This window comes from Pristiophorus japonicus, chromosome 13 (assembly GCF_044704955.1).
Source record: "Pristiophorus japonicus isolate sPriJap1 chromosome 13, sPriJap1.hap1, whole genome shotgun sequence".
NCBI classification, from domain to species: domain Eukaryota; kingdom Metazoa; phylum Chordata; class Chondrichthyes; family Pristiophoridae; genus Pristiophorus; species Pristiophorus japonicus.
Genome location: NC_091989.1, coordinates 107,429,954 through 107,454,964, shown reverse-complemented (window position 1 = coordinate 107,454,964; position 25,011 = coordinate 107,429,954). Strand labels below are relative to the sequence as shown.

At 44.3% G+C, this 25,011-nt stretch overlaps 1 protein-coding gene across 5 annotated transcripts in view; it reads left to right on the top strand.

Moving 5' to 3' along the window:
• The window catches only part of wdr59 (WD repeat domain 59), a 101,414-nt gene that overhangs the window by 20,929 nt on the left and 55,474 nt on the right, over nt 1–25,011 (top strand). For all 5 annotated transcript variants that reach the window (XM_070897840.1, XM_070897839.1, XM_070897841.1 and 2 more), the window contains exons 5-10: nt 1,570–1,650; nt 3,803–3,840; nt 7,561–7,649; nt 12,270–12,386; nt 12,493–12,570; nt 14,338–14,497. In XM_070897840.1, the coding sequence (XP_070753941.1) occupies nt 1,570–1,650; nt 3,803–3,840; nt 7,561–7,649; nt 12,270–12,386; nt 12,493–12,570; nt 14,338–14,497 (563 nt within the window). The remainder of the gene's footprint in view (nt 1–1,569; nt 1,651–3,802; nt 3,841–7,560; nt 7,650–12,269; nt 12,387–12,492; nt 12,571–14,337; nt 14,498–25,011) is intronic.

Below are 25,011 nucleotides of genomic sequence, written 5' to 3'. Positions count from 1 at the left end.
CCTTTCCCAGGCTGTACGGACACCTGCCAGTAAGACCACCTTACTCCCCTAATTTTGGAGCATCAGCGGCACGCTTGATGCTGTCACCATGTGGGTGGCAGCCGCACGCGCAGCGGTACGTCTTGGTGCGGTCTCCACTGCCCAACTAAATTTAGCATGAGGCGAGGGACCCGATTGGCGGTAAGTATTTAGCCGTCCGTTAGCCGCTCCTCTCCGGCTAAAAAAACAGATTTCAACGCCTAAAGGTCTGTGACCTTGAGCAGACTCTGGCAAGGAACTGGGGGGCCGAAATTGCCCCGCCGCCCATCTGGGGGCGGTAACCTTCCGGGCCCGGGTCAGTTCACGCTCGGACGGAAGTCCCGTCCCCGGTGTGCAATTGCCCTTTGCGCCCCTCAAACGAAGTGGAGCGCTGTCTCGTTGGAGGGGCATTCATGAGGAGCTGAACAGGTCAGCTCTACGTGGCTTCTCTGCCGAGGGGAGGGCCGCTGCGGTCTCTGCATGGCCCTTTGGTGGCCACCAGGGAAAATCTCAACTGGGCATCTCAGGAGGCCGACCGAATTTCCTGACGGTAGGCTGCCGGCATGCGAGTTCCCTCACCCACACCCACACTTCCCCACTAATCCCATTAATACATAAATGCTTAAAAACAACATGAACACTTACCTTGATCCCTGGACGCTACCATGCCAGGATCCCTGATGACCCACCACCTTTCCCAGGCTGTACGGACACCTGCCAGTAAGACCACCTTACTCCCCTAATTTTGGAGCATCAGCGGCACGCTTGATGCTGTCACCATGTGGGTGGCAGCCGCACGCGCAGCGGTACGTCTTGGTGCGGTCTCCACTGCCCAACTAAATTTAGCATGAGGCGAGGGACCCGATTGGCGGTAAGTATTTAGCCGTCCGTTAGCCGCTCCTCTCCGGCTAAAAAAACAGATTTCAACGCCTAAAGGTCTGTGACCTTGAGCAGACTCTGGCAAGGAACTGGGGGGCCGACAAAAGAAAAATGACGGCCCGGGGCATGCAAGGAGTCCCCTTTAAGGGGCGTCCCGGGCGGATGTCCGTGCCCTGCGAAGCCCGCGCCAGCCTTGTGTCCCACAGGGCAGTTTCCCCCGTGGTAAGCACAAAGGAGTGAGTGCGGGGCGGTGAGGGATCGGCATCATTGCCAGATGTGCGCCGGCCTGGGGCGCAAATCGCAGGGCGTGATGCAAACTCCAAATCGCCTCTAAAATCGGCCACCCATACCCGGGCAAAAAAGGCAATCGCGCCCCGTTAACGCCTACCGACGGTGCTAAAAGAGCACTAAAAAGGGGCGATTTCGGTCCCCACGACTTGCAAACTGCTCTTGGAGCCTGAAGTCACTGCCCCCGTCAGTATTTGCATTTGTCCAGGAAGGTGAGCAAGATTTGGGTTGGGACGAGGGTGAGTGTGTTGATTATTGGATTGCTGTGCGTGTGCTCATGTTTGTGTTCCGTTAGTCATGGAGAAACGGTCATTCCGCTGGAGTGGGGTGTACACAGTCATTTTTTTTCTTAAATTTGCTTTCTTTGTATGCCCTTGTTTGCAGTGATTTGGAGTGGTCGTGGTTTGAACCTGAGCTGCTTGTGACGAGCTCTGTTGACACCTATATCTACATTTGGGACATCAAGTAAGTGCAGGGCTTTGGTGAGTGGGGGGCGGGGGGTTGCGGGGGGGGAAGAAATGACCAAACATTGCTGGTGTCGGAAAGAGGGAAATGTTTTTGTTCTGAATTGTGAATATATAAATGTGAGGATGCTGTTCTGCTGAATAAAGTGCTGGATGTGCCAGTTCACCCACACAGTAATAATGATTGCAATTCCAAGTAATTCATTGCATGTAAAGCACTTTGGGGATGTTTCTGAGAGACTACCAGAACTCCTGTGGTGTGGCAAATGTGGGGAGGGGTTGTTGGGGCCTGATGGCCTGCTCAGTGACGGGGGCTGGTGTCACTACCATTACATAGGATATACGACACAGAAACAGGCCATTTGGCCCAACCAGTCCATTTATGCTCCACTCGAGCCTCCTCCCGTCTTTCTTCATCTGTCAACATAAACCTCTATTCCCTTCTCCCTCATATATGCTTGTCTAGCCTCCCCTTAAATGCATCTATACTATTCGCTTCAACCACTCCCTGTGGTAGCAAGTTTCACATTCTCACCACTCCTAAGTTTCTTCTGAATTCCCTATTGAATTTCTTGGTGACTATCATATTGATGGCCTCTTCCCCACGTGGAAACATTCTATCTGCATCCACTCTTATCAAAACCTTCCATTAAGACCTCTATTAGGTCACCCCTCAGCTTTTTTTTCCAAGAGAAAAGAGACGTAGCCTGTCCATCCTTTCCTGATAGTATCCTTGTAAATCTTCTCTGCACCCTCTCTAGTTAGTACCTCTATATTCTTTCTATAATATGCCGACCAGAACTGTACGCTGTACTCTCCTAAGTGTGGTCTAACCAAAACCGTAATCCTGTATAATGGAGTGGGGTGTATGTGTGGAGAGGTTGAAATTCTCACTGTTGGGAAAAGATAGGGGATCGAATTCGTATCATCGAATCATACAGCACAGAAGGAGGCCATTTAGCCCAAGGTGCCTGTGCCAGCTCTTTGAAGGAGCAATCCAATTAGACGCCCACCCTTGCTCTTTCCCAATATTGCAAATTTTTCATGTTACAATAGTGAATGTTGCTCATCCTTTACGCTAGCTTAGGGGTTGCAAACAATGTTCCCTATAAGCTATACAACCGCACAGTGGTCTGGAGCTCCCGTGCAGCTGACTCACCGGCTTTTAAGTCGAAAAACCATGCATGCATGGAATTTTGAATGGGCCATGTGGCCCCCAAAAAATCAAAGGGAACATTGGCTGCATGATGATGTTATGTTCACCTTCACTGAAATTAGTTTATTACATGTCAGCATCAGTTGAATTCCATTACAGTGTTGATCACGCACCGTTTCTGATATATCGTTGATACATAGATATTTATATTGCTGTGATAAGGAACTATATAAATCAGTGTTTTGCAAATGTAAAAGTACTTGAAGAATTAGATCATTTAAACATCCAGCTGCTCTTTTATGAGTTTCACCCCTTGATTTGTGACTGGGATTGGCTTATTTAAGACAGAAATGTCCCATGCTGTCCAAGTGAAGAAAATGTTTTGACTTTGTAAAGCCTGTGGATCAGGACTAGGCTTAGAATGCAATTTTTGTTCACTTTCTTTACTCCCCTCGCTTAGTGGAGCCATTCGTGTGATATCCATCCATAAGGTCATTGTTAGTGATAAGGGAAAGGTCAGTGCCCCAACAGATAAATGAGTCCTAGCTGGGCAAGTAGCAGGAAGCATACCAGTGCTTAGTATTGGGAAGCAGTGCAGTTTAATCAGGTTAAACTCCAACACGACTGCTGTGCACATATGGGGGTTCCTTGGCTCTGCTACATTGTACCCAAGCTCACTGGACTTGGGGATATAGGGTGTGTTTCTACAGGGAGAGATTATGTACTCTATTGGACAAACATAGTCTACAGGTGGGCATAATTTTCTCATTAATTTGATTTGGAGACTTTTAACTAGAGTGATGGGGGTTTCCGGGTATATTCAAAAAAAAATTAAGATCATCGATGGTGAGAAATTTGTATTTGGGATTATCATTCACTGGAGCTTGAATATTAGAAAGGGTCTGGTTGTAAAGGTGAACTTATGTGTCCAAATGTTAAACTATCATTATTACAATCAAAGATTGAGTTCCCCCTAACCATTTGTTTCTCTCTCTAGGGACACACGGAAGCCATCAGTGTCACTGTCAGCTGTAGGTGAGTAGTGTTTGGAGCTGCACCAGCATGGCAACCAATGAGAATTCTTGAGAGGTTGGCAGGTTCTGTTACAATTGGGGCTCCACCCAACTCACTATATTCATGGTAAATTATAGTTATGATAAGTGGATTGATATCCCTTATGAGTTGAAACTGAAATTTAAAGTATATAGTAAACTAATGTGTATTGTGGTTAACAACAACTGGGCAACATGTCGGAAAAATGTACATGATGCTCACAGTACCAAACTAATATCTTTAGGCCATAAAATGCTTACAGACAATATAGTTCAGGCTAAAATATCAAATAAATTTATTACCAGACTAAAATATACACGGAAGCAAGGTGAATAGGCAGGTAAACAGCAATGTAGTATTTAACTTTTACCAATGTTTTCAACCATTTCCTAAAACCAAAGTAACAGTACTTTGATTTCTTGGAGTTCTTAAACTGAGACTTCGATGACCACATTGTGGGTAATTCAGCTCCATGGAGTTCTGTCACCACTGACTTGGAGTGACACGGTTGAAACAAGTGCACTGAAAAAAACTAGATAAGGCTCCATTTCCTTTGATGTGATGGCTAGTTTCTTTGAAGAACTCCCTTGCATGCTCCTTGAAGCATATCCCAGCCACAGTCTTTCATGCAATCTTTGTTAATTCATTCATTGGTCTTACTATAATTTGACTGAGCAGGCCCCGTTATGATACCCTGCACTATTATGCAACTTTGACCAGTGACTTTGAAAAGGGTCCTCCTGCTGAGATCTGTGGGTAAAACTCAGTGCTGTATCGGATAGTGTAAATCTGGATGAGTGTGTCCCCTAAAGTAAGAAGAATTGTGTTAAATACTTGTGTATCCATGTTTGTATGTGGCATTGTTTTTACCTGAAAATGTCCATTTTGCATAATTTACAGATTAAGTAGTATATTCCCAATTTAAACCTGTCATATAAAACAAAACTGCAGTTAAAACCTAATAAATTGCACATACAAGTTGGCTTCCCATTGAAACTCAAGCCTAATTTATATTGTACATGGATGCTTACTACTGGGCAAATGGGAGAAACATCAGATTTATCAAATTATGCAGAGAGCGACTGAAAGGGGAGTGGGTCAAATGGTGAAACAGGAGCATTTCTTGGGATGATAAACTGGATTGAAGCTGACGCATAGAACGTGAAGGGTCGGCATTTATTCTTGCGAAGGGTGAAAGGATGGAATGATGTGCTTGTGTGCAGAAACATTTTCTAAAATAAATGTTTTCAGCCCTGAATTTGATTTTTGAATCGCCTTTGCCTGACTGTTGAGTTCACAAAGGCAGTGAGTTTGTGCTGGTTCAGTGCCCAGGATACCATAGCATAAAACTGCCCGTAATTCAAAACTAATGGTGCTTAACTAATTTAATGACATTTTGGATGCTCGAGACCTTCTAATGTAATCATAGAATCTTACAGCACAAAAGGGGGCCATTCGGCCCATCGTGTCTGTGCCAGTGTTTTGAAAGAGTTATCCAATTAATCCCATAGTCCTGCAATTTTCTCCCCTTCCTCAAGTATTTATCCAAAACCCTTTTGAAAGTTACTCTTGAATCTGCTTCTGCCACCCTTCCAGTCAGTGCATTCCAGATCTTCTCATCTCACCTCTGGCTCTTTTGCCAATTACCTTAAATCTGCGACCTCTGGTTACCGAACCTTCTGCCAGTAGAAATAGTTTCTCCTTATTTACTGTATCAAAACCCTTAACCGTCTCTGTTCCAAGGAAAACAATACCAGCTTCTCTAGTCTCTCCACATAACTGAAGCCCCGCATCTCGTACCATTCTGGTAAATCTCCTCTCTAAGGCTTTGACATCCTTCCTAAAGTGTGGTGCCCAGAATTGGACATAAAACTTTAGCTGAGGCCTAACCAGTGATTAATTGCCTTGCTTTTGTACGCCCGTGCTTCTATTTATAAAGTCAAGGACCTTGTATGCTTTTTAACAGCTTTATCAACTTGTCCTGCCACCTTCAAAGATTTCTGTAAATAAACCCCAATCACTTTGTTCCTGCATCTAATATACCTAATTATACCTAATGGACTTGATTTATCAGCCTTGCCTTCATTGCACTACAACCCTTATAGAGTTGGTGTATTTAAACTGATCGCTTATAAAGAGCGAGATTCATGGGTTTGGCCACCAAATATTTGGAAAAACCAATCAAATAGTTTGAAGCCCCTAGTCCCTGTTTACGAACAAGTAAAGACTATCTGGTCCATCGAGCCTATCCCACAATAGTGATAACTAGTGTATCGCAAATTATACACTCCACCCCACCCCAAACCATGTGATCTCCCGGAAGAGGCAAAAAAAAGATTTAAAAACCCAGGCCAATTTGGGGGGAACAATCTGGGAAATTCCTCTCCGACCCATCTAGGTGATCAAAACTAGTCCAGGAAATCACTCTGACCATTAAATTCCCTGCAGTACTTACCTTCTGTAAGAGGTGATCTCCGCCGCAGCCAGAAACGAATCTAGCTTTCGCTTGAAGGAATTCAGCAAGTCTGCATCCACCACATGAAATGGCAGCTTGTTCCAGAGCTCTATTCTCTGTGAGAAGAACCACCTCCTGATCTCTAACCTAGGTTTAGCCCTATACAACTTAAATTTGTGACCCCTGGTTCTGCCTAACCTATTTAATTGAAATAAACTGTCAGCTGGAACACTGTCTATTCCCTTCATTATCTTATAAACCTCAATCCTATCCCCCTAAGCCTACACTGCTCTAAGGTAAAGAGTCCCAACTCTTTCTGAACCCAACTCAATATATTTCCACTAATACCAGAGACTCCGATCTTGTAGAGAAGCCGCTTATGCAGTACCTTGTTTACTGGGCTTCCCTCATCCACCAGCTTTGTAACATTTTCAAAAAATACAATTAGATTTGTGAGACATGACCTCTTTTTTTTAGTGAAGCCATGTTAGGTGTCCCTAATATGTCCCTCCCTATCCAAGTATTCATATATTGCAGCCCTCATGATTTCTTCAAGCATCTTGCATTCTTCAAGCATCAAGCATTATTAATGATGTTTAACTGATGGGCCTATAGTTTTCCAGGTCTGTCTTGTCATCATTTAAAAAAAAAATGGGGTCTACATTAGCCTCATTCCAATCTGTTGGAATCATTCCAGAGTGCAATGAGCTATTAAAAATACAGGCCAGGGGCTCACACAGCACGTGTCCCATCTCCTGGAGGACCCTCGGATGGATATCATATGGCCCGGTTGCTCTATCTATTTTCAAGTTCTTAATTCTTTCTAAAACAATATGTTTATTTATGTTAATGTTACCAACAAAACTAGTATTATTAAATTCTAATATTTGTCAGAATTAAATTGAGATTTGTATGAAAGTTGAATGATATAGCAGAGAGGTGTGTAAAGTTGCTTGGGTTTCCTCACATGATTAATGAAGCTGATTTCTATATCCGATAAATGTAATAACGGCAGTGGAAAAAACCTCAAGATATGTTTTCTTACAGTAACATGGCTGTGGCTGGGAGTATTTTCTATTTCTGTGCGAAGTTGGTGCAATCACTACTGTATTGTGTCAAGGAGATTAAGGAAGAATGTTTTGGGGAACTGGGTTAAACAATGCAGGCGACGAGAAAGTGGTTGTAATTTACTTGCATTGCACAAGCGGCCTCTTTATGTTTCTTTATCTCTTTCCCACATTGTGTAGCTGGAGCCTCTCAGGTAAAATGGAACAAAAAGAACCCGTGCTGCTTGGCAACGAGCCATGACGGAGATGTCCGAATCTGGGACAAGCGGGTGAGTGGTGCAGAAGGTAAAACTCCTGCTGAGCCTCCGAGACAATGCGCTTGTGTGCGGTGGCAGAATTAAAAAAAAAACATTTGGACCCCTCTGAATTTGTTTTTTTGAATAACCTTTGCACAACCGATGGAGTTCACAAGAGCAGTGTGAGTTTGTTCTGGCTCAGTCCAGTTTTCAGTGGGTAGAATCCCAGAGCACAAAACTAATTGCTCCTGACTAATTTAGTAACTTCTTGGTTTGAGAGAGCTGTGAAGATGGTAGAAGAAATTTTTCACTGAAGTGTTGGAGCAGTGCATTGTAGATAGAAAGTTGATTCATTCCCAGAGTGAACAATGCTTCAGGCAGACACAGGTCTAAAGTGTGGCCACATCACATTTTCCTGCACCCGTCCAGCATCCCTTTGGTGAATGTGTGCGTTAGAAGAAGGCTAAAGAACCAAAATTAACTATTGGCTCTTATTGAATACCAAGGCTGGGCTCGTTGAGGACGGTGGATTTCTGGACATAGCTTCAACTACTAAAATTTTAATCTCTGCATCTTAAAAATCCTGGACACTTGGGGGAAATTGTGTTTTCTACTTTGTATCTACAATGTATTGCATTTCTTTTCCAATTAGTAAATTGTTCGCACAGGTATTTGTGCAAGAAGAAAAACGTAGTAAGGCATCGAGCAGTCTTTCGACCAAAGAATATGGGTCAAGGGGGATTCTCCAGCCTTTTACGGGAATAAATAACTGCAAAGAGGACCTCTGGAAAAACTGATCTTTTAGAACAAACTGAGGATATGGAGTGAGTAGATAACATTGTTTATATGGACAGTTCAGTAAGACCAATAGCTGAAGCAACAGAGAAGTTAAACAAAGAATAGCAATTGCACAAGAAGTGTTCAATCATCATCATAGGCAGTCCCTCGGAATTGAGGAAGACTTGCTTCCACTCCTGAAGTGAGTTCTTTGGTGGCTGAATAGTCCAATACGAGAGCCACAGACTCTGTCACAGGTGGGACAGATAGTCATTGAGGGAAGGGTGGGTGGGACTGGTTTGCCGCACGCTCTTTCTGCTTCCTGCGCTTGATTTCTGCATGCTCTCGGCACTGAGACTCGAGATGCTCAGCGCCCTTTCGGATGCACTTCCTCTACTTAGGGCGGTCTATGGCCAGGGATCTCCAGGTGTCGGTGGGGATGTCGCACTTTATCAGGGAGGCTTTGAGGGTGGTCTTGTAGCGTTTCCGCTGCCCATCTTTGGCTCGTTTGAGTAGAGCACTTGCTTTGGGAATCTCGTGTCTGGCATGCAAATTATGTGGCCTGCCCAGCAGAGCTGATCGTGTGTGGTCAGTGCTTCAATGCTGGACGAGGACGCTGATGTTGGTGCGCCTATCGTCCCAGGGGATCGTTGGTGATATTTCTCCAGCGACTTGAGATGTCTGCTGTATATGGTCAATGTCTCTGAGCCATACAGGAGGGTGGGTATTACTACAGCCCTGTAGACCATGAGCTTGGTGGCAGTTTTGAGGGCCTGGTCTTCAAACACTCTTTTCCTCAGGCGGCCGAAGGCTGCACTGACGCATTGGAGGCGGTGTTGGATCTTGTCGTCAATGCCTGCTCTTGTTGATAGGAGGTTCTTGAGATATGGGAAGTGTCCACGGTGTCGAGTTGCCACGCCGTGGATCTTGATGACTGGGGGGCAGTGCTGTGCGGTGAGGACAGGCTGGTGAAGGACCTTTGCTTAAGGATGTTTAACATAAGGCCCATGCTTTCGTACGCCTCAATAAATACGTCGACTATGTCCTGGAGTTCAGCCTCTATGTGCGCAGACGCAGGAGTCATCCGCATACTGTAGCTCGACGACAGAGGCTGGTGTGGTCTTGGACCTGGCCTGGAGACAGTGCAGGTTTTAGTTCCACTCCAGCGGGGAGCTTGCTGACTGTGAGGTGGAGCATGACGGCGAGAAAGATTGAAAAAAGGCGATGATGCAGCCCTGTTTGACCCCGGTCCGGACGTGGATTGGCTCTGTGATGGTTCTGTTGGGAAGGATCACGGCCTACATGTCGTTGTGGAGCAGGCGGAGGATGGTGACGAAGTTTTGGGGGCATCCGAAACAGAGGAGGATGCTCCATAGACCCTCGCGGTTGACAGTGTCAATGGTCTTTGCAAGGTTGAAGAAGGCCATGTATAAGGGCTGGTGCTGTTCCCTGCATTTTTCCTGTAGCTGTTGCGCTGCAAAAATCATGTCCGTTGTGCCCCGTAGGGGACGAAATCCACACTGTGAATCCGGGAGGAGCTCCCGGCCACGGGAAGAAGACATAAGAACATAAGAAATAGGAACAGGAGTAGGCTATACGGCCTCTCAAGCCTGCTCCGACATTCAGTAAGATCATGGTTGATCTGATCACGGACTCAGCTCCACTTCCCCGCCCGCTCCCCATAACTTCTTATCCCCATAGCGTTTAAGAAACTGACTATTTCTGTCTTAAATTTATTCAATGTCCCAGCTTCCACAGCTCTCTGAGGCAGTGAATTTCACAGATTTGCAACCCTCTGAGAGAAGGGCGTTGAGGAGGACTCTAGCGACGACTTTCCCAGTGGCTGATAGCAGGGAGATTCCTCTGTAGTTGCCGTAGTCGGACTTGTCCCCTTTTTTAAAGATGGTCACTATTACTGCATCTTTGAGATTCCCCGGCATGCTCTCCTCCCTCCAGCTGAGAGAGATGGTCATGTATTCGCACCAGCAGTGCCTCTCCGCCATACTTCAATGCCTTAGTAGGGATTCCATCCGCACCTGTAACCTTGTTTTTGAGCTGTCTTATGGCTTTTTCTACATCATGCAGTGTTGGGGTCTCACTGAGGTGGTGGCGGGTAGCATGCTGCGGGATGGAGTCGAGAACACTCGCGTCAAAGGCACTGTCTCGATTGAGGAGATCTTCGAAGTGCTCCTTCCAGCAAGTCCTGACTGCCTCGTGTCCTTGATGTATGTTTCCCTGTTCTTGGACAGTAGTGGGGTGGACCCTTGGGTGTTTGGCCTATAGGTGGTCTTGACTGTGATGAAGAATCCTGGCACATCATGGTTGTTGGCCAGCTGCTGTATCTCCTGTGCTTTTTCCATCCACCACCTGTTCTTTAGGTCCTGTTTTTTTTTTTGTTGGACCTCAGCCTTGAGCCGTCTGTAATGCTGCTTTGCTGCTCCCGCGTTGGGTGGTTGTTTAAGGCTCAGAAATGTCCTGCGCTTGCGATCTATTAGCTCTTGGATCTCCTGATCATTCTCATCAAACCAGTTCTGGTGTTTCCTGGTTGAATGACCGAGCATCTCTTTGCAGGCCAAGCGCTGTGGGCATTCTGCGTCTCGGGATCGTCAAGGTGTCAGGTTAGCTGTGAGGCGCTGGCTGTACAGGGCTCTCTTAACTGGGTTCTTAAGTGCTCCGGCATTGGCTGTTTTGCGGCACTGCTTCTGCTGCCCCCTCTGCTTTGGGGTTATGTTGATGTCGATGATGGATCGGATTAGGCGATGGTCCGCTGGTGATGCGCATATCCTTGCGATCCCTGGCTCGGACGATGACGTAGTCGAGCAGGTGCCAGTGCTTGGAGCGAGTGTGTTGCCACGATGCCTTGTATTTGTCCCTCCGGCGTGTTCAATACCATGACAGCGTTATCATGCAACCAAAGAATCCAGCTGATGATAAGTAACATTCTTAAGTGTGGTCGTCAGTGCCGTACAGATGTGAAAACTGGACCTTGAATTCTGAAGTAAGAAGTGTGACAATGTTTGAGCTGTGGTACTGCAGATATATGCTAAAATTTAGTTGGTAAGAAAAAAGGGCCCTTGAACTCGCACAGAGAGAAAAATTGATGAGGCCGATTTAATAAAAATAAGACTTGTATTTATGTAGCCCTGATCACGACCTTGGGACATCCCAAAACGCTTTACAACCAATGAAGTAATTTTTAAGAAGTGTAATTACTGTTGTAATGTAGGAAATGTGGCAGCCAATTTGTGCAGTGATAATTACCAGATATTTTGATGATGTTGGTTGAGGGATAAATATTGACCAGGACACTGTGTAGAACACCCTTGCTCTTTGAATAATGCCATGTGATCTTTTATGTCCACCTGAGAGGGCAGATGAGGCCTCCGATTAACGCCTCATCTGAGAAACGGCACCTTTAACCGTGCAGCACTCCCTCGGTACTGCACTGGAGTGTCAGCCTAGATTTTGCGCTCAAGTCTCTGGATTGGGACTTGAAACCACAACCTTCTGATTCCAAGGCGAGAGCACTACCAATTGAGCCACAGCTGGTTAGAATAAGGCTATACTGTCACAAGGAAAATTGTTGGGGTTGCCATCGTCTACAGTTTTTGGTAATAGATTGAAGCCAGAAAATAACAACAATGCTAGATGAGGTAATGGAATGGGTAGGTGTAACATCGGGGGGGTGGGCATAATCCATCCGAATATGGAGTGCACTGGTCATCAGCTTCTCCCGAGCAGAGAGCCATCGTGGAAAATTCTGAAACTAGCAAGGAGGGGTATTTGAGGTTTTAAGAAGGCTTCTGCCTTTAAACAAGAGGCTGTACAAGTGTTTTAAAATAAGATCTAGACAAGACTGCTCTCATTTTTTCCTAGAAACCAAACACAGCAGTGGAATATATAGCTGCTCATTTGTCAAAAATTCATGGGCTGGACTGGCACCCGGAGAACGAACACATCTTTGCTACATCGAGCCAGGATAACTCTGTCAGGGTAAGTGCTGGGCCCCATAAGCTCTTGGTTTTTATTTCATCTGTGTTAAGAGGGAGGTATACATCTATCCAACACAAGTCATTTTTCTTCCTCTTCTGGTCTCTAGTTTTGGGATTACCGACAACCACGGAAGTATCTAAACATCCTCTCCTGTCAAGTGCCAGTGTGGAAGGCCCGGTACACGGTAAGGATTTTTCCTATTTGCTGTTAAGAGGCAAAAGATGATCATCTTTTAGAATTATCGAATGGTGAAGGAAACTATTTGGCCTGTTGAGCTCGTGCCGGCTCTCCTGACAGCAGAAGTGCCTGACACAGAACAGGACTGACAGCTTCATGTTGATTCATTCCAACTCATAGCCGTATAACCGGATTCCTTCGTCCCATGTCTAAACCTTACAATCTGCTATTCCGCACTTCGAATTTGGCAACTAACATATAACATTCGTGGATTATTCCAAAAATGGTCTGATATTGGAGCAGTTTGCTTTTTTCCATTTTCTCCCTTTGGCTTCATACTATTCAGCATCATAGAATGGGTACAGCGCAAAAGGAGGCCATTCAGCATGTAAAGCCCGTGCTGGATCTCTGCAAGAGCCCTTCAGCTAGTCCCACTCACCCGCCCTTTCTCCGTAGCTCTGCAAATTATTTTTTCTTTAGGTACTTATCCAATTCCCTTTGAAAGTCACAATTGAATCTGCCTCCACCACCCTTTCAGGCAGTGCATTCCAGATCCTAACTACTCTCTGCGTGAAAAAGTTTCTCCTCATGTCGACCTTTGGTTCTTTTGCCAATCACCTTAAATCTGTGTCCTCTGGTTCTCGACCCTTCTGCCAATGGAAACAGTTTCTCTCTATCTACTCTGTCCAGACCTCTCATGATTTTGAACACCTTTATCAAATCTTCTCTTGGCCGTCTCTGCTCCAAGGAGAACAACCCCAGCTTCTCTAGTTTATCCATATAACTGACGTCCCACATCCCTGGAACCATTACTGTAAATCTTTTCTGCACCCTCTCTAAGGCCTTCACATCCTTCCTAAAGTGCAGTGAACACAATTGAATACAATTCTCCAGTTGAGACCGAACCAGTGTTTTATAAAGGTTCATCATAACGTCCTTGCTTTCGTACTCTATGCCTCTATTTATGAAGCCCAGGACCCCATAGGCTTTTTTAACTGCTTTCTCAACCTGCCCTGCCACCTTCAACGATTTGTGCACACATGTCCCTGGGTCTCTTCTGTTCATGCACCCCCTTTAGAATTAAACCCTTTGGTTTATATTGCCTCTCCTTGTTCTTCCTACCAAAAAATATCACACTTCATCCTCTCCCCATTTCATTTTGATATTGACTGTTTTTTGAGTATTAAGCACATTGATGAACTTACTCTGGATTTTGAATAATGAGGTGCCGGACAGGACTGCCTATTGGCATTGAGCCAAGCAGAGGATAAATTACCGGGAAAGTTTAATAATAGGATTTTTAGTCTGCTCCTTTTCCTTCCTGCCCTTCTTTCCAACTTCACAAAATTACGATGGTAGCTTGATGTGATGCCAGTTGTTTGGTACTGGATGTTATTTGAGAGCAGTGGAGGATAACTTAATTTTCTTTTGCCTTTTTACTGGTAAGCATTTAACTTCCACTTAATTCTTTCCTTTCATAGCACAGCACAAAGCATAACTTGCCATATCGACTAAATGCCTTGTAGTTGATTCCTTAGGGATGTCCTACCCAAGTCCCAGTCTGATGCATTGGAAGAAGTAAGCTTGAATAGTTGAATGACCTTCATCACTGTGTAACTTTGGTTCGATGTTTTGGTTTCCTCCTGTTACACTGAAGTAGATGCTGGAGTGATTTCTGTATGGGAAAATTAGGCATGGTATTTTCCTTTAAGAATGAACTGCAGTTTGCCTGGTTATTGTAATTTACAGTAGAATTGTTCTCTGTCCTTTGCAGCCGTTCAGCAATGGCTTAGTGACGGTGATGGTCCCACAGTTACGGCGTGGTGAAAACAGCCTCCTTCTCTGGAACGTTTTAGACCTGAATGTCCCTGTTCATACCTTTGTTGGACATGATGATGTGGTGCTAGAATTTCAGTGGCGCAAACAGAGGGAAGGTAAGAGTCCCAAAACACATAGGAACAGGAGTAGGCCATTCAGCCCCTCGTGCCTGCTCCGCCATTCAATGAGATCATGGCTGATCTGCGACCTAACTCCATATACCCGCCTTTGGCCCATATCCCTCAATACCTTTGGTTAACAAAAGCTATCAATCTCCAATTTAAAGTTAACAATTGATCTAGCATCACTTGCCATTTGCTTCAGTGAGTTCTAAGTTTCCTACCACTCTTTGTGTTACCTAATTTCACTCCTGAAAGGTCTGGCTCTGATTTTTAGACTATGCCCCCTAATCCAGCCAGTAGAAATAGTTTCTCTCTATCTACCCTATCTGTTCCCCTTAATATCTTGAAAACTTTGATCAGATCACTCCCTAACCTTCTGAATTCTAGGGACTGCAGCCCTAATTTGTGTAATCTCGCCTCGTAACTTAACCCTTGAAGGCCGGGTATCATTCTGGTAAATCTACGCTGCACTCCTTCCAGGGCCAATATATCCTTCCTGAGGTGTGGTGTCCAGAACTGCTCACAGTACTCTAAGTGTGGTCTAACCAGGGCTTTGTACAGCTGCAGCATAACTTCTACTTCCTTGTATTCTAGTCCTCCAGATATAAAGGCCAGCAAATGTAATGCTCCTATTTAAAAAAGGAGACAGACAAAAAGCAGGAAACTATCATCTATGGTTGATACAGCCTAACATCTGTGGTTGGGAAAATGTTGGCGTCTATTATTAAAGAAGCAGTAGCAGGACATTTGGAAAGCAAAATTCGGTCAGGCAGAGTCAGCATGGATTTATGAAGCGGAAGTCACGTTTGACAAATTTGCTGGACATGATGGATAAAGGGGAACCAATGGATGTGTATTTGGACTACCAGAAGGCATTTGACAAGGTGCCACAAAAAAGGTTACTGCACAAGATAAAAGTTCACGGGGTTGGGGGTAATATATTAGCATGGATAGAGGATTGGCTAACGAACAGAGAACAGAGAGTCGGGATAAATGGTTCATTCTCTGGTTGGCAGCCAGTAACTAGTGGGGTGCCGCAGGGATCAGTGCTGGGACCCCAGCTATTTACAATCCATATTTACGTCTTGGAAGAAGGGACTGAGTGTAATGTAGCCAAGTTTGCTGACGATACAAAGATGGGAGGAAAAGCAATGTGTGAGGAGGACACAAAAAATCTGCAAAAGGACATAGACAGGCTAAATGAGTGGGCAAAAATTTGGCAGATAGATTATAATGTTGGAAAGTGTGAGGTCATGCACTTTGGCGGAAAGAATCAAAGAGCAAGTTATTATTTAAATGGAGAAAGATTGCAAAGTGCCGCAGTACAGCGGGACCTGGGGGTACTTGTGCATGAAACTCAAAAGGATAGTATGCAGGTACAGCAGGTGATCAGAAAGGCCAATGGTATCTTGGCCTTTATTGCAAAGGGAATGGAGTATAAAAGCAAGGTAAACTTGCTACAGCTATATAAGGTATTGGTGAGGCCACACCTGGAATACTGTGTGCAGTTTTGGTTTCTATATTTACGAAAGGATATACTTGCTTTGGAGGCAGTTCAGAGAAGGTTCATTAGGTTGATTCTGGAGATGAGGGAGTTGACTTATGAGGAAAGGTTGAGTAGGTTGGGCCTCTACTCATTGGAATTCAGAAGAATGAGAGGTGATCTTAGCGAAACATATAAGATTATGAGGGGGCTTGACAAGGTGGATGCAGAGAGGATGTTTCCACTGATGGGGGAGACTAGAACTAGAGGGCACGATCTTAGAATAAGGGGCCATCCATTTAAAACAGAGATGAGGAGAAATTTCTTCTTCCAGAGGGTTGTAAATCTGTGGAATTTGCTGCCTCAGTGGAAGCTGGGATATTGAATAAATTTAAGACAGAAATAGACAGTTTCTTAAACAATAAGGGGATAAGGGATTATGGGGAGCGGGCGGAGAAGTGAACCTGAGTCCATGATTAGATCAGCCATGATCTTATTGAATGGCGGAGCAGGCTCGAGGGGCCGTATAGCCTACTCCTGTTCCTATTTCATATGTTTTTATGTTCTATCCCATTAGCCTTTCTGATTATTCTCTATACCTGTTCATTTTAATGATCTATGTACCCAGACCCCAAATCTCTTTGGACTTCCACTGTTTTTAGCCTTTCACCATTTAGAAAGTACCCTGTTCTATCCTTTTAAGGTCCAAAATGGATGACCCTGACATTTGCCTACATTGAAATCCATTTGCCACAGTTTTGCCCATTCACTTAATCTGTTGATATCGCTTTGTAATTTTATGCTTCCATCTACACTGCTTACAATGCTGCCTATCTTTGTGTCATTGGCAAATTTGGATATATGACTTTCGATGCCATCATCTAAGTCGTTAATAAATACTGTCAATAGTTGAGGCCCCAACACAGATGCCTGCAGGCCATCACTAGTCACCTCATGCCAATTTGAGTACCGACCCATTATCCCTACTCTATGTCTCCTGTCACTCAGCCAATTTCCTAACCAAGTCAATAATTTGCCCTCCATTCCGTGGGCTTCTACCTTAGTTAACAGTTAGTCTTTTATATGGGACTTTATCAAATGCCTTCTGGAAGTCCATATAAATAACATCCATAGACATTCCCTGTCCACTACTTTAGTCACCTCCTCAAAAAATTTGATCAGGTTTGTCAGGCATGACCTAACTTTAGCAAATCCATGCTGGCCATCTCTGATCAACTGAAAATTTTCAAGATGTTTAGTCATCCTATCCTTAATTATAGTCTCTAGCAATTTCCCGACAACAGATGTTAGGCTAACTGGTCTGTAATTTCCTGGTTTCCCCCTCTCGCCATTTTTAAATAGTGGAGTGACATGCACAATTTTTATTCTAAAGGAATGGTTCCCGAATCGAAAGAAATTTTCAAGATTATAGTTAGGGCATCTGCAATGTGCTCACCTATTTCCTTTAAACCCTGAGATGGAAACAATCTGGTCCTGAGGGCTTGTCACTCTTTAGTGCCATTATTTTCGCCATTACTGTTATTTTACTTGCGTTAATTTTATTGAGTCCTTGTTCCTGATTCAGTATTTGTTTCCTTGGGATTTCTGGCATGCTAGCCTCTTCCTCCACTGTAAATACTGACGCAAAGTAATTATTCTTCATGTCCGCCATTTCTTTATTATCATTGATAATATAGAAACATAGAAACATAAAAAAATAGGTGCAGGAGTAGGCCATTCGGCCCTTCGAGCCTGCACTGCCATTCGATAAGATCATGGCTGATCATTCCTTCAGTACCCTTTCCTGCTTTCTCTCCATACCCCTTGATCCCCTTAACCGTAAGGGCCATACCTAACTCCCTCTTGAATGACCGCTTCCAGTTTTTAAGGGGCCAACATTGTTCCTGACTACCCTCTTTTTCCTAATATAAGTGTAAAAGATGTTGTGTTGATTCTGATATCCATTGCAAGTTTCTTTTCAGACTCCCTTTTTGTAGATCTTACTATCTGTTTTGTGAACCTTTGCTGTTCTTTGTATCTTACCCATTCACCAGGATCTGTGCTATATTTTATATGCTTTTATCTTTTAGTTTTATGCTTTCCCTAAGCTCTTTAGTCATCTGTGACTGTTTTTTTTGGCAAGTAGAGCTCTTGCCCCTCAGGGGTATAAGCTGGTTCTGTATCACCTTAAATTCTTTTCGAACATCTTCTGTCATTTTACCCATTAACAGATTTGCCCAGTTTACTGTGGACAGTCTCGGTCTCATCCCTTTGAAGTCGGTCTAACCCAAATCTAGAATCTAGAAGCACAAGGTGTGGCTTGTGAGATATCTTTGTTATTCCAGCTTTAATCTGTGAACTGTTTTCCCATTTTTCTCTTCTCTTTCTCTCCCCATCCTGTGAGAGAAGTCATGATACTACACAAAATGAATAGTCCCTAGCTTATATGCTCCTTAAATATTTTGCTCATTTAAAAATCAACATGACATTCAAAGAAGAAAGGGCTACATGAACAACAGTTGGAGCTGCTACTGCATTTTCATATATGGGTAAGGTTATCGAACCCATTTGTTAACCTGGCTCATGCTTTATCGACATTGAGCATTCCCCTGAAACCTGCAGCCTGGTTATTGCATTATCTCCATAAAGGTTTATCCTATAGGTCATAAAATTGCATTTAATTTTTATCCTTACAAACTACCAGCCCTTGAAACTCACTTTCCGCTTCGAGATCTTTGAACGTGTTGCTGCCTCCCAGATTCATGCTCATCTCTCTTGCAGCTACCTGTTCGAGTTTCTCCAATCGGTTATTGCTTTAGCCAAAGTTACAAATGACATTCTCTGTGACTGTGACCACTGTGCATAATTCCTCCTCCTCTCTGCAGCCTTTGAAGTAGTCAACTGCACCATCCTTTTCAAAGCCTCTCCTCTCTTAACCAGCTCGATCGGATGCCCCTACTTGAATCCATTCTTGCCTATTCTTGCCTCTAGCCAGTGCCTCTCTAGCGATAGCTTCTCTTCCTATTCCTGTATTGTCACCCTCATGGGTGCATTCTTGGTTCCCTTCTCGTCCTTATCTACGTGCTGCATCTTGGCGATATAATCTGTGGATAGGGGCTCACCATCTACATTAATGCTGATAACATCTATCTCTTGTCCACCATCTCTCTCGACTCCTGCACTGCCCCTTGTGCTATCAGATTGATTGTCCAATGTCCAGTCTTTGATGAGCTGTAGTTTCCTCCAGCTAAACATTGGGAAGACCAAACTCAAAGATTTTTGGCCCCTGCCACACACCTGGTACCCTTACAACTGACTCAAACCCACTCCCCAGCCAGACTGTTCTTAACCTCTGGATCCTGCTCGACCCATAATGCTCTCCATCAGAACGATTGCTTAATTCCACCTCTCACAATACCCCCTCGGCCCCTACTTTAGCGCCCCTACTTTAGCTTATCTGCCACTGAAACCCTCATCGATGCCATCATTATCTCTAGGCTCGATTACTACAGTGGTCTTCTGGTTGTCCTCTTATCCTCCATCAGCTCATCTGAAACTCAGCTGCCGATATTCTATCCCGCCCCAAGACTCGCTCGCTCTTGTCCCTCTCCTCGCTGATTTACATTTCCTCCTGGTCCTCAAATACTTCAAATCTAAAATTCTTACTTTCTGTTTAAATCCCCTCACTATCTCTGCAATCTCCTCCAGCCCTACAATGCCCCTTCTCACTGTCAATTTGTTTGATTCTGAAATTCTGTGCATCCCCACCTCCCTTGTCCTACCATTTCTGCAGTGTCATCAGTTGTCTCGGTCCCACGCTCTGGAATTCCCTTTGTAAACTCCTCCGCCTCTCCATCTCCCTCTTCCTTTAAAACCCACCTCTTTGACCAAACTTTTGGTCATCCCTCCTACTTTCTCCCTCTTTGACTTGTTGACCATTTTGTTCACTCTGATCGCTGTTAAAAGCCATGGGACGTTTCTATACATAAAAGGTGCTAGATAAATACAAGTTGTTCTGGTTTTCCCAAGGTGAAAATACTTCTAGCGAATGAATCACTTGTAAAGCTTCAAAAAAATGTTGTTTTTGCTGCCTTTCACCACTAATTAAAAGGAAAATATTTTTGGCAAGTCTCTGTGGTGAACGAGACAAAGGATCTTTGTAGTGAGGAATCATATAAATTTACGGCACAGAAGGAGGCCATTTGACCCATTGCGTCTGTTCCGGCTGAAAAAGAGCTATCCAGCCTAATCCCACTTTCCAGCTCTTGGTCTGTAGCCCTGGAGGTTACGGCACTTCAAATACATATTCAACTACTTTTTAAATGTGATGAGGGTTTCTGCATCTACCACTCTTTCAGGCAGTGAGTTCCAGACCCCCACCACCCTCTGGGTGAAAAAATAGCTCCTCAACTCCCCCCTAATCCATGTACCAATTAGTTTAAATCTATGCCCCCTGTTTATTGACCTCTCTGCTAAGGGAAACAGGTCCTTCCTATCCACTCTAAATCTAAGCCCCGTATAATTTTCTACTGCCTACTCTAGTGCAGTCACATCTTTCCTGTAATGTGGTGACCAGAACTGCACGCAGTACTCCAACTGTGGTCTAACTAATGTTTTATACAGTTCAAGCATAACCTCCCTGCTCTTATATTCTATGCCTTCTTTAACCACCTTATCTACCTGTCCTGCCACCTTCAGAGATCTGTGGACATGCACCCCAAGGTCTCTTTGTTCCTCTACACTTCTCAGTATCCTACCATTTATTGTGTATTCCCTTGCCTTGTTAGTGCTCCCCAAATGCATTGCCTCCTACATCTCCAGGTTGAATTCCATTGGCCATTTTTCTGTCCACCTGACCAGTCCATTGATATCTTCTTGCATTCTACAGCTTCCTTCCTCGTTATCAACCACACGGCCAATTTGCGTATCACCTGCAAACTTCTTAATTATGCCCCCGGCCGCCGGCATTGAAGTCTATATTATTGATATATACCTGTACCACAAAAAGCATGAGACCCAGTACTGAGCCCTGCGGTACCCCACTGGAAACCGTCTTCCAGTCACAAAAACACTTGTCGACCAATACCCTTTGCTTCCTGCCACTGAGCCAATTTTGGATCCAATTTGCCCTGGATCCCATGAGCTTTTACTTTTCTGACCAGTCTGCCATTTGGGACCTTATGAAAAGCCTTGCTAAAATCCGTGTAGACTACATCAAATGCGCAATCCTCATCGACCCTTCTTGTTGCCTCCTCTCAAAATTCAATCAAATTAGTCAGACACAACCTTCCCTTTAAAAAACCATGCTGACTGTTCTTGATTAATCTTGACTGTTCTTGATAAATGTTTGGTATTACATTTTGGTACGAAGAATAGGGAGGTCACTCATTACTTGGCGGATGCAAGTCTCGGTAGGGTAGAGGAACAAAGAGATCTCGGAGTACACATACATAAATCACTAAAAGTTGCGACACAGGTTAGCAAGGCCATAAAAAAAGACAAACCAAGCACTAGGGTTTATTTCTTGAGGTATAGAATTGAAAAGTAGAGAAGTTATGCGAAACCTGTATCAAACCTTGGTTAGACCACACTTCGAGTACTACGTACGTACAATTCTGGTAGGCAAATTATAAAAAGAATATAGAGACTCTGGAGAGGGTGCAGAGAAGATTTGCAAGAATGATAACAGAAATGCGAGGGTATACATATCAGGAACAGGCTATGTCTCTTTGCTCTTGAAAAAAGAAAGGTGAGGGGTGACCTAATAGAGATCTTTAAAATTCTGAAAGGTTTTGATAGAGTGGATACAGAGAGAATGCTCCTACTTGTGGGAAGAGCATAACTAGAGTGACTAAGATAGTCACCAAGAAATCCAATAGGGAATTCAGAAGAAACTTCTTTACCCAAAGAATTTGGAACTCACTACCTACAGGGAGTGATTGAAGCGAATAGTATTGATGTATTTAAGGGGAGGCTAGACGAGCATATGAGGAAGAAGGGAATAGAGGGTTGTGCTGATAGATTTAGATGAGAAAAGACTGGAGGAGGCTCGAGTGGAGCATAACGCTGGAATAGACTGGTTGGGCTGAATGGCCTGTTTCTGTTCCGTATATCCTATGTAATCTGTGCCTTTTTAAATGACGATTAATACTGGCCCTCAGAATATTTCCAATAATTTGCTCACCACTGAGATTAGGCTGACTGGCCTGTGATTACTCGGTCTATCCCTTTCTCCCTTTTTAAACAACAGTACAACATTAGCAGTCCTCCAGTACACCGGCATCACACCTGTAGCTGTAGTGGATTGGAAAATGATGGTCAGAGCCTCTGCTATTTCCTCCCTTGCATCTCTTATCAACCTGGGATATATTTCATCTGGGCCTGCTGAATTTATCTACTTTCAAAGATGCCAAACTCCTTAATACTTCCTCTCTCACTATGTTTATCTCATCTAATAATTCACACTCCTCCCCCTTAACTACGATGTCTGCATCGTCCCTCTATTTTGTGAAGACAGATGCAAAGTATTCTTTAAGAACCATACCCATGTCTTCAGCCTCAACCTTTTTAGTCTCTAATAGGCCAGACTTTTTTTTTAATCCTCTTGCTCTTTATGTATTAATAAAACATCGTTGGGTTTTCCTTGATTTTACTTGCCAATATTTTTTCATGCCCTCTCTTTGCATTCCTAATTTCCTTTTTAATTTCACCCCTGTACTTTCTACACTCCTCTAGGCTTTCTACAGTATTTAGCTCTTGGTATCTGACGTAAGCTTCCCTTTTTTTGCCTTATCCTACCCTGCATGCTACTTGACATCCAAGGGGCTCTAGATTTGGGAGTTCCACCCTTTTTTTGTGGGAACATATTTTCTCTGAATCCTCACAATCTCCTCCTTGAATGCCTCCCACTGCTCTGACACTGATTTACTTACAGTAGCTGTTTCCAGTCCACTTTGGCTAAATCACATCTCAGTAAAATTGGTTTTCCCGCCAATTGAGAACTTTTACTCCTGGTCTATTTTTGTCCTTATCCATAACTATGCTAAATCTAACTGAATTATGATCACTACCACCAAAATGCTCTCCCACTGATAGCCCTTCTATCTGCCCAGGTTAATTCCCTAAAAACCAAGTCCAGAACCACCCCATCTCTTGTTGGCCTTGCTACATACTGGCTAAAAAAAATTCTCCTGAATGCATCTCAAGAATTCTGCACTCTCTATACCTTTTACAATGATTCTATCCAAGTTAGTATTAGGGTAGTTGAAATCCCCCATTACTGCCCTACTGTTTTTGCACTTTTCAGAAATTTGCCTACATATTTGTTCTTCTAGCTCCCTCTGACGATTCGAGGATCTATAGTGCACTCTCAGCAGAGTGATTGCCCCTGTTTTGTTCTTCGGTTCAACCCATATAGTCTCTTTTGATGATCCTTCTAACATATCAGCCCTCCTCACAGCTGTAATTGTTTATTCAACCAATATTAAAACCCCCCTCCTTTTTTTTAATCCCCCCTCTATTTGTCTGAAAACCCTGTAACCAGGAAGCTGAGCTGCCATTCCTGCCCCTCTTTCACCCATGTTTCAGTAATAGCTCTGATGTCATACTTCCTGCCAAACTGCCAAAGCCCTTTGTTCATAGAATCATAGAATGGTTACAGCATAGAAAGAGGCCATTTGGCCCGTTGAGGCAGTGCCGACTCTCTGCAAGAGCACCTCAGCTAGTCCCATTTCCCTGTAGCCCTGCAATTTTTTTTCTTTCAAGTACTTAGCCAATTCCCTTTTGAAAGCCACGATTGAATCTGCCTCCACCACCCTTTCAGGCAGTACATTCCAGATCCTAACCACCTACTGCGTAAAAATGTTTCTCCTCATGTCGCCTTCGGCTCTTCTGCCAATCACCTTAAATCTGTGTCCCTCTGGTTCTCAATCCTTCTGCCAATGGGAAGTTTCTCTCTAACTACTCTGTCCAGACCCCTCATGATTTTGAGCACCTTTATCAAATCTCCTTTCAACCTTCTCTGCTTGAGGGAGAACAACCCCAGCTTCTCCAGTCTATCCACGTAATTGAAGTCCCCCATCTCTGGAATCATTCTCGTAAATCTTTTCTGCACCCACTCCATGGCCTTCACGTCCTTCCGAATGTGAATTGCACAATATGCCAGTTGAGGCCGAACCAGTGTTTTATAAAAGTTCATCATAACTTCCTTGCTTTTGTATTCTGGCTCCCCGCTGGAGTGGAACTAAACTACAAAACCAGTGGGAACCTGTTCAACCTTCGCCGTCTCCAGGCCAGGTCCAAGACCACCCAAACTCTGTCGTCAAGCTATAGTACGCGGACGACGCCTGCGTCTGTGCACATACTGAAGCTGAACTCCAGGACATAGTCGACATATTTACTGAGGCGTACGAAAGCATGGGCCTTACGCTAAACATCCGCAAGACAAAGGTCCTCCACCAGCCTGTCCTCGCTGCACTGCACTGCACCACCAGTCATCAAAATCCACGGCACGGCCCTGGATAACGTGGACCATTTCCCATACTTCGGGAGCCTCTTATCAACAAGAGCAGACGAGATTCAACACCACCTTCAGTGCGCCAGTGTAGCCTTCGGCCGCCTGTGGAAAAGAGTGTTCGAAGACCAGGCCCTCAAATCTGCCACCAAGCTCATGTTCTACAGGGCTGTAGTAATACTCGCCCTGTATGGCTCAGAAACATGGACCATGTACAGTAGACACCACAAGTCGCTGGAGAAAACCACCAACGATGTCTCCGCAAGATCCTACAAATCCACTGGGAGGACAGACACACTAACATTAGCGTCCTCGACCAGGCCAACATCCCCAGCATTGAAGCACTGACCACACTTGATCAGCTCCGCTGGGCAGGCCACATTGTCCGCATGCCAGACACGAGACTCCCAAAGCAAGTGTTCTATTCGGAAATCTTTCACTGCAAACAAGGCAGAGGAAACGCTACAAGGACAGCCTCAAAGCCTCCCTGATAAAGTGCAACATCCCCACCGA